General features: G+C 35.7%; 1 protein-coding gene across 3 annotated transcripts in view; it reads left to right on the forward strand.

The window, feature by feature from the left end:
* The window catches only part of LOC105492255 (CYLD lysine 63 deubiquitinase), a 59,984-nt gene that overhangs the window by 3,124 nt on the left and 39,807 nt on the right, over positions 1-17,053 (forward strand). For all 3 annotated transcript variants that reach the window (XM_071084523.1, XM_071084522.1, XM_011759297.3), the window contains 3 exons: positions 4,872-5,498; positions 6,897-7,199; positions 9,695-9,800. In XM_071084523.1, the coding sequence (XP_070940624.1) occupies positions 4,995-5,498; positions 6,897-7,199; positions 9,695-9,800 (913 nt within the window). In that variant the 5' untranslated portion in view covers positions 4,872-4,994. The remainder of the gene's footprint in view (positions 1-4,871; positions 5,499-6,896; positions 7,200-9,694; positions 9,801-17,053) is intronic.

Here is a 17,053-nt window from a genome sequence, read left to right on the forward strand (position 1 = left end):
AATTTCTCCCTTCACACTGACCCCTCATCCCCACCTGCCCTACAGTGACTTTGAATTTAGCTGTGCTTCTTTTTCCTTCCGTTGTCTTACTGTTCCCTAGGCCTTTACTTAAAGGCAGAAGCTGAGTGAATGTGGATTGATGTTTTTTTTTGTTGTTGTTGTTGTTGTTGTTCTTTCCTTTTTTTTTTTTTTGAGACAAGGTCTTTCTCTGTCACCTAGGCTGGAGTGCAGTGACGTGATCATAGCTCACTTCAGCCTGGACCTCCTGGGCTCCAGCGATCCTCCCATCCTCCCGAGTAGCGGGGCCCACAGGCATACACCACCACACCCTGCTAATTTTATCTTCTTTGGGTTTTTTTTCTTGCTTTTGGGACAGGCTCTCATTCTGTCGCCCAGGTTGGAGTGCAGTAGCGCTATCACAGCTCACTAAAGCCTTGAACTCCAGGGCTTAAGGGATGCTCCCACCTCAGCCTCCAAAGTGCTGGGATTACAGGAGTGAGCCACTGTGCCTAGCCTAGATGATGTAGTTTTCACTATCTAACTCTGTACTGAAAGCATAAAAAATACCAAACTAACAAACCAACCTTCTTGATGATAAATAACTCATTTACAATGTGATTTAGATCTTTCCCTTCATAGTGTGTTGAGTCAGTGTTTACTGCTTGGGGTACCTAAGACTTTAACTATTTAACTACTGTGCACATCCCAGTGAAAGTAGAATGTTGGCGTTATGTTCACCTCTATAGTGGGGAGAAATGTATGTTAGCATATTTTTATTGTAATACTGGTATTTTGAGTACTATATATACACACACACACACATATATGAGTGTGTGTGTATATATATACACACACATACATATATATACATACATACATATATATGAGTGTGTGTGTATATATATACACACACATACATATATATACATACATACATACATATATATGAGTGTGTGTGTATATATATACACACACATACATATATATACATACATACATACATATATATGAGTGTGTGTGTATATATATACACATACATACATATATATACATACATACATATATATGAGTGTGTGTGTATATATATACACATACATACATATATATACATACATACATACATATATATGAGTGTGTGTGTATATATATACACATACATACATATATACATACATACATACATATATATGAGTGTGTGTGTATATATATACACACACATACATATATATACATACATACATACATATATATGAGTGTGTGTGTATATATATACACACACATACATATATATACATACATACATACATATATATGAGTGTGTGTGTATATGTGAGAGAGTACGTGACAGGGTCTTGCTTTTTCACCCAGGCTGAAGTGCAGTGGTGGGATCATGGCTCACTGCAGCCCTTCCCTCCAGGACTCAAGCCATCCTCCCACCTCAGCCTCACAAGTATCGGGGACTACAGGCACATGCCATCACACCTGGCTAACTTTTGTACTTTTTGTAGAGATGAAGTTTCACTATGTTGCACAGGTTGGTCTCGAACTCCTGGGCTCAACCTGTTCACTCACCTTGGCTTCCCAAAGTGTTGGGATTACAGGCGTGAGTCACCGCGCCTGGCTGAGAATACTAATGATCATTCAGTTTATTGCCTTGTATATCTCTAGGCTCGAGCTGTGAAGTTTCCCATTCAACTTTCTCTATCAGTTACAATGAAGAGAATCAATTTTTAATCAGATAGTTTCAAACCTGTTCTTAATGTATTCTTTCTGAAAGAGGAAAGGCTGTATCCTTTATTTTTGGATAATGCTTTTGAAATATTTGATAACTTGCGCTTGACTGTTCTAGTTGTCTAACATGACCCATCGTGTTACTAAGTCTAAGCTCATTTCCACTTGTGCTCATGAAAGTTAGGGAAAAAGTTACTGCTCCTTGTAGAGTTCACTTTAAAATATGGTACTTGAAAGCTATTGTTTATTACCCAAAGCATTTTCATAAACCTAGCAGTTACATCAATTTTTACTGTGGATTCCCTCCCTTAAATTATTTCAGAAAGCAAGCTTATAATCAAATTTATTTAACCTAGTGTCCTAATGCACATGTAGTAATTTAGTTTTGTCTTAATAATAGATGATTAGCACTAATGATTTTTATTTTAAATTGTGACATGAATAGTTAAGCTAGAGGACCAATAGAGTAGGAGCTGCTGGTATAAAGCAATAATTAAGATCCAAGGAAGTTTCTGATTGTAATATTTGAAGACATTAATCTTAGGAATTTTAAAAAGGAATTTCTTTTCAAAATAGAATTGCTTTACCCTTTTCAAAAAACTTTTGGTCCAAAAAATGTGAATATATTTTAAAGAGAACCAAAACCACAGCTCAGTGTTTTGGATGTTGCTTTTTGACTATCATAACCTTCTGGAAGTGACCAAAATATCTATTCAGTAAACCTTATGTGCGCTTTGCTCCGAAAGACCCTTTAAGAATGTATGCGTACCTCTTTTCACGATTGTTGCTTTGTTTTTCAAACACACAAACATGTTTCACCACCTGGCTTCTCAGAACTGATTTGAAGCAGTAAGTTGAAAAGCAACAAGGCCGTAAAAGGAGTCAAATGCATACAGCAGGAAACCACAGAAAATGGCTGATTGCAAGGGAAAACTCTAGACAGTAGATCTGTAGAAAGCATTCGTGACCTCAGGAAGCATAAGGTACAGCCTTTTAACAAAATAACAGCCTTGCAGATCAAGAGTTATGCAAAATAATTTACAGTCATAATGATACATCAACGATCAAGAAAAAACTAAGGACATTTTCTTGTGGAAAGTGTTGACCTGTTAAACGCATTTTGGTCAAAAAGAACCAACACTTCAGTTTGGTCCTTTAAAGGAATAGAACCAAACTGAGGGGTTGGGTAGCTGTTTGGGCAGCCCTTAAAAGGAGTTTTGTTTATATGGTGTCAAGATAGAGGTTTCCACAGGTGTCTTATGTAAGTGGCAGATATGAATTGATACCATTCTTGCTGAAGTAGACAGTGCCCTCAAGTGGAATGAAAACACACACACCACAAAGAAGAAGAAAAAAAAGAGAACCACTTCATGCTACCTCTGCCTTTACCCTCACTGAGTGTTACACAGATAGTTCAGTCAGGTTGGTTTGAAGGGGGTGCCTAAGCTGTATCCTGTCTTGGCTAAACCACATGTCTCACGCTGTCTTGTAGAGGGGGAGACTTTTACAAACGTTACCATTATGGAATACTTCATTATCTAGCAGTGCTTTCTAAAAGAAGCGTTCCTCTGTGTATAGATTTGCCAGGTTGTTTGATCATTAAGTGATTAAATCTAAAATTTGGTTCTTTAGTTTTAGGAGTATTTATTTCTGAATTGCTAGAATAAAATAAATATGATAGTGCTATCAATTGCAGCCATTATCCAGAATAATGGAAATGGATACCTCTATCTCAAGGAAGGATGAAATAAGTACTGTATTTGGAAACCAGATAGCCACATTCTTATGACAGGGATACCTGGGAACTATTGTTTTCAGCAGAAAATTAATTAAAATAATAAAGTAAAGTCTCAGTTTGAATTAATGAAATTGTGTAGTTTTTTAACCATCAGTTAAAATAGGTTTGAGAATAAGGCTACTTCATTGGAAAGATTATTATTCTTGTAAAAATTTTAAATGAGGACCAGGTGCAGTTGCTCATGCCTGTAATCCTAGAACCTTGGAAGGCCAAGGCGGGAGGATCACTTGAGCCCAGGAGTTTGAAGCTGCAGTGAGCTATCATCACACCACTGTACTCAAGCCTGAGTGACAGAGCAAGATGCTGTCTCAATAAATAAATAAATAAAATAAATGAAAATTTGAAAAAGAAATCATAGAAATAAATTAGGATGCAATTATATCATGATATTCTCTTGCTCTGTGGTACAAGTTTTGATGCTACAAAATTGATTTTTAAAATATTTGTAATATAGTCACATTATAATATCTGATATTTGCGATTTGAGAAATTAGATGATAATTATGATTAATGTGATGAACATTGCCCATCTTCAGACAAAATATATGAAATGAAGTTTAGTCAGAGGTAAAATGTTCCATTATCAAAATATGGCCATATCATAGCTATCATTTATAGGCATGAGCCACAGAGCCCAGCCCCAAATGCTACTTTTAAAAGTTTATTAGTGTCAGAACATGGGCCAGGCCTGGTGGCTTACGACTGTAATCCCAGCGCAGTGGGAGGCCAAGACAGGAGGATTACTTGAGCCCAGGAGTTCAAGACCAGCTTAGGCAACATAGTGAGACCCTGTCTCTACAAAAAATAGAAAACTTAGCTGGGTGTGGTGATACGTGCCTATAATACCAGCTACTCGGGAGGCTGAGGTAGGAGGATCACTTGAACCTGGGAGGTCGAGGCCACAGTGAACCATGATTGTGCCACTGCAGTCCAGCATGGGCCACAAAAGTGAGATCCTGTCTCAAAATAAATAAATAAATAAAAATAAATTTTTTAAAAATTAGAATATGTATATCAGGGTAACCTTTAAAAGTTTTTACTAGAATCTGATTTTATAAATTTCATTGTCTTGGAAGCAAACATTATTGTGTTGTGTTTGAAAGTACCTTACAATTGGATTTCATTAATTAAATATGCACATTTGCAGTAGATAGAAGTAATATACTGTATGTCTTTAACCCTTTTAGATGTTTTTTTGAAAATATTTCATTTATGTGTATGTGTTTACCGGTCAAATGAAAATTTTAAAAGTCTTCAGTCTTAATTTTCAGTCGTGTAGAGTGAAGTCTAAAGTTTATTTTTGCTGCTTCAGCAGGCATTTAGATTTCCTTTCTTTTTACAGCATGGACACCACGTTGCTGAAAACATGCTTTGGGACTGCCACTGAATTTATTTTTTGCGGTTTTATGACAAAGTTATTAGTAGTTTCCTTTTTTTGAATTAGTATTTTGAAGTTAATATCACAATGAGTTCAGGCTTATGGAGCCAAGAAAAAGTTACTTCGCCCTACTGGGAAGAGCGGATTTTTTATTTGCTTCTTCAAGAATGCAGCGTTACAGACAAACAAACACAAAAGCTCCTTAAAGTACCGAAGGGAAGTATAGGACAGTATATTCAAGATCGTTCTGTGGGGCATTCAAGGATTCCTTCTGCAAAAGGCAAGAAAAATCAGATTGGATTAAAAATTCTAGAGCAACCTCATGCAGTTCTCTTTGTTGATGAAAAGGATGTTGCAGAGATAAATGAAAAGTTCACAGAGTTACTTTTGGCAATTACCAATTGTGAGGAGAGGTTCAGCCTGTTTAAAAACAGAAACAGACTAAGTAAAGGCCTCCAAATAGACGTGGGCTGCCCTGTGAAAGTACAGTTGAGATCTGGGGAAGAAAAATTTCCTGGAGTTGTGCGCTTCAGAGGACCACTGTTAGCAGAGAGGACAGTCTCTGGAATATTCTTTGGAGTTGAATTGCTGGTAAGTTTGATAAACCATTTTAGTAGTGTGTTTGTGTTTGTGTGTCTATGTGTATTTGTATGCACATACGTATTTTTCTCCTTTAAATACAAAAATATTTTCCCAAGAGTCTTCTGTAATTTTTAATATTCATCATCCTTGCTGATGAATCCATGTTATGGATAAATCCATAATCCAAAACTTGCTTATAGTTATCACTGATAATATGTGTGAAAATCACCTTGGAGTTTATTTCTGTTGGAAAGAGACCCAAGAACTCTGTGATATGTTTCTAAGCTTAATATTCTTTCTCAAGAACTTAAATGTCAATTATATTTTGACATTCTTGCAAATAGAATTGCATGCCTTCTTTGCTTCTTGATTTAATTTTTTTGTTTACTTTTTAATGATGAATTGCGATGCTGTAAAGATGATGTTGAAAGTTTTAAAAAGCTATGTGCTATGATAGGAACATACAAAGAGGTTCACCTGGTTATTGCAGGCATTTATATTTTAGAAATTTTAACATTGCCTATATTAAGCATTAACACTACCAGTTGTAAATAGTTACATCAAAAGTTGTTGATTACCTTGCATTATCATCTGTAGGTTTCTTAGTTCTTCTTAATGTATGTTATTAAGTAATAACAATTTAGATATAAAATTTTTGAAAAAAAGTTGCAGAAATTTAAACTTGCTTGTGATTGTCCCTGATAATATATGTGAACATCCTTGGAATTTATTTCTACTGGAAGGAGACCCAAGAATGCTGTGATATGTTTCCAAACTTAATATTCATTCACAGTAACTGAAATGCCAGTTACATTTTGACATTGCCAGTAGAATTGCATGTCTTCTTTGCTTCTTGATTTAATTTTTTTTTTAAAGCAGTGATTGTAAACAATTAGGAATTTGAATCCCAGTTAAGCCATGTACTAGCTGGGTTGCCAGGTTACTTAACAAAGCTACTTAACTTCTCTCATTCTGCGTGCTTACCAGTACAGTGGTGTTAATAGTACATGACTTGTAGTATTTTTGTGGTACATTGATACAGGATTTAGCACAGTGGCTGGCAGTAAGTGCTTAATGAATGGAGCTAACATTACTGCTATTTTAAAGTAACATTTTCTTTTCATAACCAAATTAATGTTAGAATCACAACGTGGAATTCAGCCTAGCTTTTTCATAATAGAGTTATGAATTGAAATTATCAGATAATATTTCAGCATCAGATACAACTTCTTTCTTATTTTTTTAAACACCTTAAATCCAACAGCAGCTGCTAATAATTATATTATTTATTATATGTGTCATTTAGAATTTTTCCAGAGTGATTTTCCTGAAATCCCTAGAATGAACCCCCTTCCCTATGAGTAGTCTTTCTATATCTATTTCTTTCCCCTCTCTCTTAAAAACTAGGAAGAAGGTCGTGGCCAAGGTTTCACTGACGGGGTGTACCAAGGGAAACAGCTTTTTCAGTGTGATGAAGACTGTGGCGTGTTTGTTGCATTGGACAAGCTAGAACTCATAGAAGATGATGACACTGCGTTGGAAAGTGATTATGCAGGTCCTGTGGACACAATGCAGGTCGAGCTTCCTCCTTTGGAAATAAACTCCAGAGTTTCTTTGAAGGTTGGAGAAACAATAGAATCTGGAACAGTTATATTCTGTGATGTTTTGCCAGGAAAAGAAAGCTTAGGATATTTTGTTGGTGTGGACATGGTAAGAAACTTTTGGATTAAATATCTTTGTGATATATGTATTAGTTTGTATATATTTGTATATATACATAAACATATATACACATATATATTATATATGTATAGTTTATATATATATGTATTAGTTTTAGGACCAATTTACTTGCAAATTGAACACTTCGAATATTTAACATGATCTAATTTGGAATACTTTAAAGAGCATGTTCTAATTTATCTTTGCTAAAGGAGCATTGAAATAGAACAGGGGTCTAGATGTTGAATTACATTTAGTTTTTTTTTTCCCCATTTGAATAAACTGGAGTAATGTTCTCAATCTTTAAATTTGCCTTATTGTAGCTGACCAGTAGACAAAACAAAACAAAACAAAATGCACATATATTACATGACGTCCTATTTTTCTTTATTTTGAAAAAGTTTTTTGGGGTAATCTATGTTTTTTTATGATATTCCACACAATTTAATGGCTGATCTGGTTTTAATAATTAGTATATTTACTATTTTAATAATTAGTACATTATTACTATTATTATATACTAATATAGTATATTACTATTATATTACCATTTTAATAATTAGTATATTTTAATAATTAGTATAAAAATCATTTATAGAAAATATCTGAGTAGAGGAAAACCACATTGATTTTGAGGAATAGACAATTAGAATATCTCACAGGATTTCATTCATTTTAAAAACCTTTTTTAATTGTGGTAACATATACATAACAAAATCTACCTTTTAAGCATTTTTAAGTGCGCATACAGTGGCATTGTGTATTCACGTTGTTGTACTGTCACTTCTACTCATCTCCAGAACTTTGTCATCATCCCCAAACTGAAACTCTGTGCCTGTTAAACAGTAACTACCCGCTTTCCCCAACCTCTGCTAACCACAGTTTCTTCTGCTTTCTGTATCTGTGAATTTGCCTGTTCTAGGCTCCTCATAAGAGTGGAATCATACAAGTTTTGACCTTTTGTTTCTGTCACTTATTTTTAATGTTTCCTTACAATCATACTTGTTAATAATGGATCCATTCCAGTGTGGCAGGTTGACTTATACCTGTGGCATTGAGAGAATAAGAAGAGAAAGGCCGAGACCATTTTTATCATATATGGAACATATTGGCAAGACTTTGTTATGTATAAAGAAAGAAATTCATATGGAATTATTGAACACTAGAATGAGTTAGGAGGGGACGTGAGTAGTAGTCTCTTATACTCACCATGGGGATGCTTTTAGTCGTTTTTATCTATTCAGGTACACCTTTTGGTTAGTAAGGTAATGTTTGTTTTAGTGTAGTGTTTCCTGTGCTTGAAAGTTCTAGGAAACTCTATTTGATACTCATTGGTTAGTTACTAAACATTTACTCTTAATATGTGAAAAGTTAGAACCAGAGTAAAACATGTATGCCTCTCAGGATAGCTGACAATAAAGCACTCCTTTTAACCAATATTCTTTAAAGAGTAATTCTGTCTTTATTTCAAGAATTGTGGCCTGCATGGAGGGAAGATTGGAGAAACAGGGCCACTAATCATTGGGGTTGGTCTCCCCTTGTGTCAGGTTCTTTACCTTGGGCCTCAAACTTGGCAGAAGCTGTTTAGGGTTTAGGCCTTGCCTTTTTCAGATGGCAGTCTGGGGTCAGCTTGTTTACCTGGGGCAAGCTGCCTAGAGGTTTGCCCTGCCAGCTTCTCTTCCTGCCTCCGTCTGTCCCATAGTTGACTTGTGTAGACATTTATTCCAAACACTTCTATTATAGTCCTTGAGAGCAAATGCCAGAACTTCTTTCTTTATCTCCTTTTCCTTCTATTCATCTTCTATTGCCAGGGGCATTTTAGCATGCCATGCACATTCGTGCCCAGGGCAGTTGTCTGGCCCATCTACTGATGTAGTTCCCTGAACAGCACAGTGCTAGTTGGCACTATATTAGAATATCAAATAATTAAATATAAACATCTCCATCTTGGAGAAGATTCCTGTATGCGCATAAAATGACAAAAGAACAATTAGAAAATAGACTTTTTATGTACAGAAAGGCATACAGAAGTTCAGATCGACAATATTTAAGTACTCAGGGAATATGAAGAGCCTAGGGCTAATTAGAGGCATGTTTCTGGGTGAAATAATATATTATTAATGAATCTTTCTATGCAAAACATTGTCTTTTAAAACCTCAAATGGGTGTTATTCCATAGACTAGTATGTATTGTTCAGTAAAGTACAAAAAACACTTTTGATTCTTTGCTTATCTAGGGGTTTACTATGTAACTTGGTTATTCTTGGATCTCATTTCCCTAAGGAAAAAAAATGAACAAACAAACGAAAAAAGCAAAGCCTTATTACTATGGCAACTATTCCTAATGTATTCTTTCTTTCTTTTAGGTAAAATTGTTAACATTTACCAATGTAAAATATTTTGGAGGATTCTTTTGGAAAATACAGACTTTCACATTTACATTTCATTGAGGAGGATTTTAGTGTTTATTATTTAATTTCTAGGATAACCCTATTGGCAACTGGGATGGAAGATTCGACGGAGTGCAGCTTTGCAGTTTTGCGTGTGTTGAAAGTACAATTCTATTGCACATCAATGATATCATCCCAGGTATGTTTTCTTTGTTTTATACATTTATAAGGCAGACTTTCTTTTTTTACAATTTTTTAAACATTTTTATTTTTTTTTATTTCATTAAGTTTTGGGGAACAGGTGGTATTTGGTTACGTGAATAAGTTCTTTAGTGGTGATTTCTGAGATTTTGGTGCACCCATCACCCGAGAAGTGTACACTGTACATAATGTGTAGTCTTTTACCGCTTGCCACCCCCATTCTTTCCCCCTGAGTCCCCAAAGTCCAATGTATGATTCTTACAGCTTTGCATCCTCATAGCTTAGCTCCTACATGTAAGTGAGAACATACAGTATCTGGTTTTCCATTCCTGAGCTATTATACTTCACTTAGAATAATAGCCTCCAATTCCATCCAGGTTGCTGCGAATGCCATTATTTCATTCTTTTTTATGGCTGAGTAGTATTCCATGGGGGGTGTGTGTGTGTGTGTGTGTGTGTGTGTGTATGTACTATATATATATATATGTTTATATATATATATATGTACAACATTTTCTTTATCAACTCGTTGATTGATGGGCATTTGGGCTGGTTCCATATTTTTGCAATCGCAAATTGTGCTGCTGTAAACGTGCATGTGCAAGTATCTTTTTCTTATAATGACTTTTTTTCCTCTGGGTAGATTCCTAGTAGTGGGATTGCTGGATCAAACGGTAGAGCCACTTTTATCTTTAAGGAATCTCCACACTGTTTTCCATAGTGGTTGTACTAGTTTATATTCCCACCAACAGTGTAAAAGTGTTCCCTTTTCACCACATCCATGCCAACATCTATTATTTTTTGATTATTTGATTATGGCCATTCCCACAGGAGTGAGGTGGTATCATTGTGGTTTTGATTTGTATTTCCCTGACAATTGGTGATGCTGAGCATTTTCCCATATGCTTGTTGGCTATTTGTATATCTTCTTTTGATAATTGTCTAAAAGTGGGCTAATGTCCTTAGCCCATTTTTTGATGGGATTGTTTGTTTTTTTCTTGCTGATTTGTTTGAGTTCTTTGTAGATTTTGTATATTAGTTCTTTGTATAGATTGTGAAGATTTTCTTCCACTCTATTGATTATTTCTTTTGCTGTGCAGAAGCCTTTTAGTTTAATTAAGTCTCGTCTATTTATCATTTTTGTTGCATTTGCTTTCAGGTTCTTGGTCATGAAGTCTTTGCCTAAGCCAGTGTCTAGAAGGAGTTTTCCAGTTATCCTCTAGAATCTTTATGGTTTCAGGTCTTAGATTTAAGTCTTTGTATAAGACAAACTTTCTAATATATATGTTGAGAATGTAAATGTAAGCTTCAAGGTGTATTTTTGGAACTTGACTTTTATATTGTGGAACTGTTATTAAATAGGATATCCTTTGTTACCCTCAAATGAAAATAATTAAGATTTTTGTTTCCAGAAGTATATGAGTATAAGTGTGGCATTAATATGTTTTCATTCACTTTTTCATCACCTGTCCATTCTTAGTGGGGGAAAAAACACTTCCTGGTAATTAGAAGGATCAGAAAATGTAATAAACTGCTACCTGAGTGAGAGCTTGGTTTAAACTAGCAGGCTTTACACAGAAATTGGTCATCTAATCTAACCTAATGTACTGTGGAGAATATTCTTGCTAGATGACCTGCGAGATCCCTTTTGGTTTTGAGAAGGCATGATTGATCAGGGATCAGGACTTTAGTAAGAAATAGATTGCTCAACTTTACATTTAGAAGAAAAATCAAGCAGTCTTTTATTTTGCCTCAAACAAGTAGCACCTAGCATCTGTTGTCAGGTAATTGACAATTTCTGTTGATAACAGCATCAACAGTTTCATTGCCCTGCTGTTAGTGGAGCTCTCTGTGATATAGGCTAGTGCAATAAAGCCAACAGTGGCAGTCAGAGATGGTGATTCTCACTGAGCATTATGCAACTCTGATTAAAATGTCAGAAGGCCTGCAGGCAGACTGTAGCCAGGAATGTACCAGGCCCTGAGTTAGATGACTTAATACTTTTTTACATTCCTAACAAACTTATAATGTCTTAATGATCCCCATCTTGCTGATAAAAAGCTGGGGCTCCGATGGACAAAAATTACCAAAATCAAAGTAAATGGTAGAGCCAGAATTTAAATCCAGACCTGTCTGATTAGAACTGTGCTCTTTTCAGTACCTCCCCACCCCAAATCCTATTTGTATATTTAGGATGTGAAGACCTGCATAGAAAACCATACTTCTCAGTCTCACATGTGTACTTGGGAATATTGTTTCCATGGAGATATATTTTGTCTCTAATTCTATAAAAGCTGAATTTTGCTATAGCAAGGATCACAATTGAATAAACAAACTAATTTTTTTTTTCCCAGGTCATTTCAAGTCCTTAGTTTCTTTTGTTGTAAAAATGAAGGGACTAATACTAGATGATTCTTAAGGTTCCTTTTAGCCTGCACTGTTTGCCCTTCCTGTTTTCCTGTTGCTGGGGCAAGTAATCAATGCTTGGTTTTCACGTTAGGGCATGGTTTCTGCTTTAGTTTTTAGCTTTACAGCAAGAGCACATTAATTTAGTTGGAGGTATAGGATTCAAACTATAGTGTTATTTCAATTTTACTTCATCAAATTGTGACATACTTTACTTGATTTTTTTAAAATCAATTTTTAATTTATTGCAAATGGAATTCCTAGCTATTTTTGTTTTTGGTTCTGGAAACAAATGGTGTATATTCAGGAAAAAGCATATATGTGCTTGATATTTTATTTGGCAAAATTTAATTTACTTTTTCATGATTGTTAATGGAGATAATACAATTTATTATTTTATGAATTAAAATACTTTTAACTATTATGATAAGTGCTTATCATTTAAAGAAGAGTTTAATAAAAGGCCTTTCCTTCATTCAGATATTATTAAGTGCTTACCTAGATGTTGGGAATATAGTAGGAAGAAAAACTGGTAAAAATTCTTCTTGTGTGGAGTTTTCATTCTAGTGAGTAGAGACAGTAAGTATATAATGTATATGATTAATTACATGATAATAAGATGGAGAATGATAAAGAAGGTGAGGGGGAAGGGAGCACTGGGTTGTAAGGCAGGATTTTTCAATTTCATATAGGGTAGTTCTGATGAACCTTCTAATAAGGTGACATATGAGCTCTTGACATGAAGGAAGTTTGGGAGTGACCATGTGGATTCCAAGGGAGAGCCCAAGGCCACAGCCAGCATGGCCAGTTTGAGCAATGTGAAGAGTTGGCTGTGGTAGTAGCAGATGGAGTGAGGGAGAAAGTGGTAGGAGCCGCAGTGGGAGCTGGAACAGGTAGCGCTAAGTGGGCTGTTGTGTGGATTCTTGGCTTTCACAGTGACAGAGGTGGGGAGCTATAGGTGGGTTTTGAACAAAGGACAACTCACCCTAATTTGCATTTTAAAATGATCTCTCTGGCTGCCTGTTGAGAGTAAACTAGACGGAGGACAGAGACAGGGAGACCAGGAAGGAGACTGTGGTAGTTATCCACGTGAGAGACGGTGGTGGCTGGGATTGGGGTGGTATGAAGAGGATGGTGAGAAGTGAAGGATTTTGGATATAATGTAAAGATCCCTAACAAGATTTGCAGATGGGTTGGGTGTGAGGTTTGAGTAAGAAAGAACAGAATCAAAGATGATTCCAAGGTTTGGACTCAGCAACTGGTAGGCTGGAGGGGCAATTTACCCAGGTGGGAAAGACAACAGGCAGAGGCGGGGAGTGAGAGTTGGAAGTCAGGATCTTGGTTTTGATCGTGTTAAAATTGAGATAGCTATTAAACGATTTCATTTGAATGTTTATGTTAATATTATAATAATTCATTTTTAATCCTTAAAAATGGGCAGTGTGCACCTGTAGTCCCAGCTACTCGGGAGACGGAGGCAGGAGAATGGTGTGAACCCAGGAGGCGGAGCTTGCAGTGAGCTGAGATCGCGGCACTGCACTCCAGCCTGGGCGACAGAGTGAGACAATGTCCCAAAAAAAAAAAAAAGGAAAAAAACGGGCAATGTGCTGATCATTTTCATATTTAAGAAACTTTTGGCCAGGTGCAGTGGCTTACGCCTGTAATCCCAGCACTTTAGGAGGCCGAGGTGGGCAGATCACGTGACTTCAGGAGTTCGAGACCAGTTTGGCCAACATGGTGAAACCCCCGTCTCTACTCAAAATACAAAAATTAGCCAGGCATGGTGGCGTGCACCTGTAGTGCCAGCTACTCAGGAGGCTGACGCAGGAGAATCGCTTGAACCCGGGAGGTGGAGGTCGCAGTGTGCTGAGATCGTGCCATTGCACTCCAGCCTGGGTGGCAGAGCGAGACTCCATCTCAAAAAAGAAACTTTGTATTGTGGAATGTATTTGCAAAAGTGTATGTAACAACATATATTAAGAATAATAATGAACACTCATGAAACTGACCATCTAAGGACATTAGAAATACCTTAAAAACCACCTGCAATATCTTGTCTTCATTATAACTGCAGTCTCTCCCTCGGGTGACCACTATTCTGATTTTTGCTCATTAATTTTTTCCTTGCTTTTAATAACTTAATTATAGCTCTATAACCAATATACTGTTTAGTTTAGCCTGCTTTTGAGCTTAATGTAGTTAAAATCTTACTGATTTTTAAATTACTTGCATCATTTACTTAAAATGTATTTTGAGATTCTTTTGGGTATTAGTAGTTTGTTCCCTCTCACTGCTTCATAGTATATTTCATTATGTGACTATTCCACAGTTTGGTGCCCATTGTAATATTCATGGACACTTGGGTTTTAGGTTGTTTCCTCCTCCTTTTCAACACTTGGTACTGATTAAAATTTTTGTCAGTCTGACAGCTGAGAAATGGTATCTCAAGGTGGTTTAAAAGTTTGTAGTTCCCAGATTACAAGTAGGATCGAACAGCCTTTTATATGTTTATACAACATTTGTGTCTTCTATTAAACACGTATTTTTTGCCTGTTTTTCTGTTGAGGTGCTCATTTATTGATTCATGAGTTCTCTATTTTGAGAATTTTAATAAAACATCTTTTAACATTTTGTTATGACATTTTAAACAGAAAAACTGAAAATTGTATATTGCATAAGCATCCTTATGCATATCATCTAGATCCTACAATCAACATCTTACTTGCTTTATATGTATCTGTCCGCCTCTCTATTCACGTACTAATCCATCACGTTTTCTTGTGCATTTCCCATTAAGCTGCAGACACCAGTTCACTTCCTCCTAAATACTTCAGTGTGCATCTAATTAACTAGAGATAAGTATTTAGGGTTTTCTTTTTCATTTCAGATAGAAGTCATACATATAATGACCATATGGATTTATTTGGGTTTTAACTAATACATATATACCCTTGAATTAGAAACCTCTATCAAATTATTAAAACAATTTAAATAAGAAATCATTCATATATCTCAAATCAAAATTTAAAAGTACAGTAAAATATCTCATTTCCATTTTTATCCCCTCTGCCTCAGTTGTCTGCTTACTCCATCCTTTGTTTCTCACTAGTCACAGTTTTTATGAATTTCTTATGTATCTTTCCAGTGTTTCTTTATACAATATAAATATTCTTATTTCCCCTTCCCTTTTAATTCAAGGAGTGTACTAGATGTGCTCTTCTGCCGTTTGCTTTATTCTCTTAATTTTATATGTTAGAACTCTTTGTATACATGCAAACAGAGGTTCTTGTTTTTTATAGTGTATAATTTTCCATTGTATGGAAAAAAAATTCCATAATGTATTTAAACAGTTTCCTATCAATGGATATTTGGGTTGTTTCTGACTTTTTGATATTCCACACAATGTTACTGTAACCTGTACGTATCTGTTTCCCACACGTGCTAGCACATCTGGAGGATATATTCCCAGAAGTGGAGTTGTTTGATGAAAGGGTGTATGCATTGGTATTTTTCTAGATATTGTTAATTGCCTTCAGTCGTGGATATAACAATTTATGTTCCTGCCAGTAGCATACAAGGGTAACTTACAGCTTTCCCATGAGAGTGTGTTATTAACTTTTTTTCCAATCTGATCGATAAAAAATGTATTTCAGTGTATATATTTGCAAATAGAAATTTGTATTTCTCTGATGAGTGATGTTGAACATTTTTGCATATGATTAAGGGTAATTTTTCTTTCTGTGAACTGTTTGCATCTGTTGCCTATTTTTAAATTGGGTTAGGTTATTGGTCTTTTTTCTCACTGATTTCTTCATGTGTTAGGGTGGCAAACTCTTTTGTGATGCAAGGTGCAAATGTTGCCCACTCCTCCACCCTCATTTGTCTTTTTGTAAAATTGCTTATTTATCTGGTCACCCTCATTCGTTTTTATTGTGGTAAAATATACATAACAAGATGTACCATTTTAACAATTTTTAAGTGTATAATTCAGTGGCATTACGTATGTTTACAATTGTGCAGCCATCACCACTATTTCCAGAATCCTTTTTCACTATCCCAAATAGAAACTCTATACTTATCAAGAGATACCTGCTGGTTCCTCTCTCCCTCCAGCCTCTGGTCATCTCTGTTCTCTGCTCTCTGTCCTTATGACTTTGCCTACTCTGGGTATCTCATATTAGTGGTGTCATACATTTGTCCTTTGTATCTGGTACATTTCACTTAGTGTGATGTCTTTTCACTTTGGTGCTTTTTGCCATGCAGGATTTATAAAATTTTTATGCTGTTGTATTCTTTTTGTTTTAATGGATTCTAGATTTTGAGTTACTCTAAGGTTATAAGGGAATTTCCCTGTGTTTTCTTCTAGTACTCTGTGGTTTTAGTACATATCTCTATCTATCTATCTATCTATCTATCTATCTATCTATCTATCTATCTATCTGTATTTTTTACCCATTTCTGTTTTATGTGGTATATGATGTGAAATACAAATCCAGTTTAGTTTTTATGTTTGCCCACAGGTAGAAGATACTCTGTTGTCTTAGTATCATTTATTAAAAAGTCCATCTTTACTGGTTTGAAAGGCCACTTTCATCATACTAAATTTCTGTGTGCAGTTTGGTATATTTCTGGACTTTCTGTTGTATCTCCCCACGTTTCAATACCACATTGTTCTTAATGATATTTTAAAAATTGTATATATTCGTGGGGTACAGGTGTAATTGTGCTACACTGCTATATTGCACTGTGGTGAGGTCAGGGCCTTCAGCACATCCATCACTGGAGCAGTGCACGTTGTACCCGCCAGGCAACTTCCCATCATCCACACCCCGCCACCTGCCAAGT

The sequence above is a fragment of the Macaca nemestrina genome, chromosome 18 (assembly GCF_043159975.1).
Source record: "Macaca nemestrina isolate mMacNem1 chromosome 18, mMacNem.hap1, whole genome shotgun sequence".
NCBI lineage: Eukaryota > Metazoa > Chordata > Mammalia > Primates > Cercopithecidae > Macaca > Macaca nemestrina.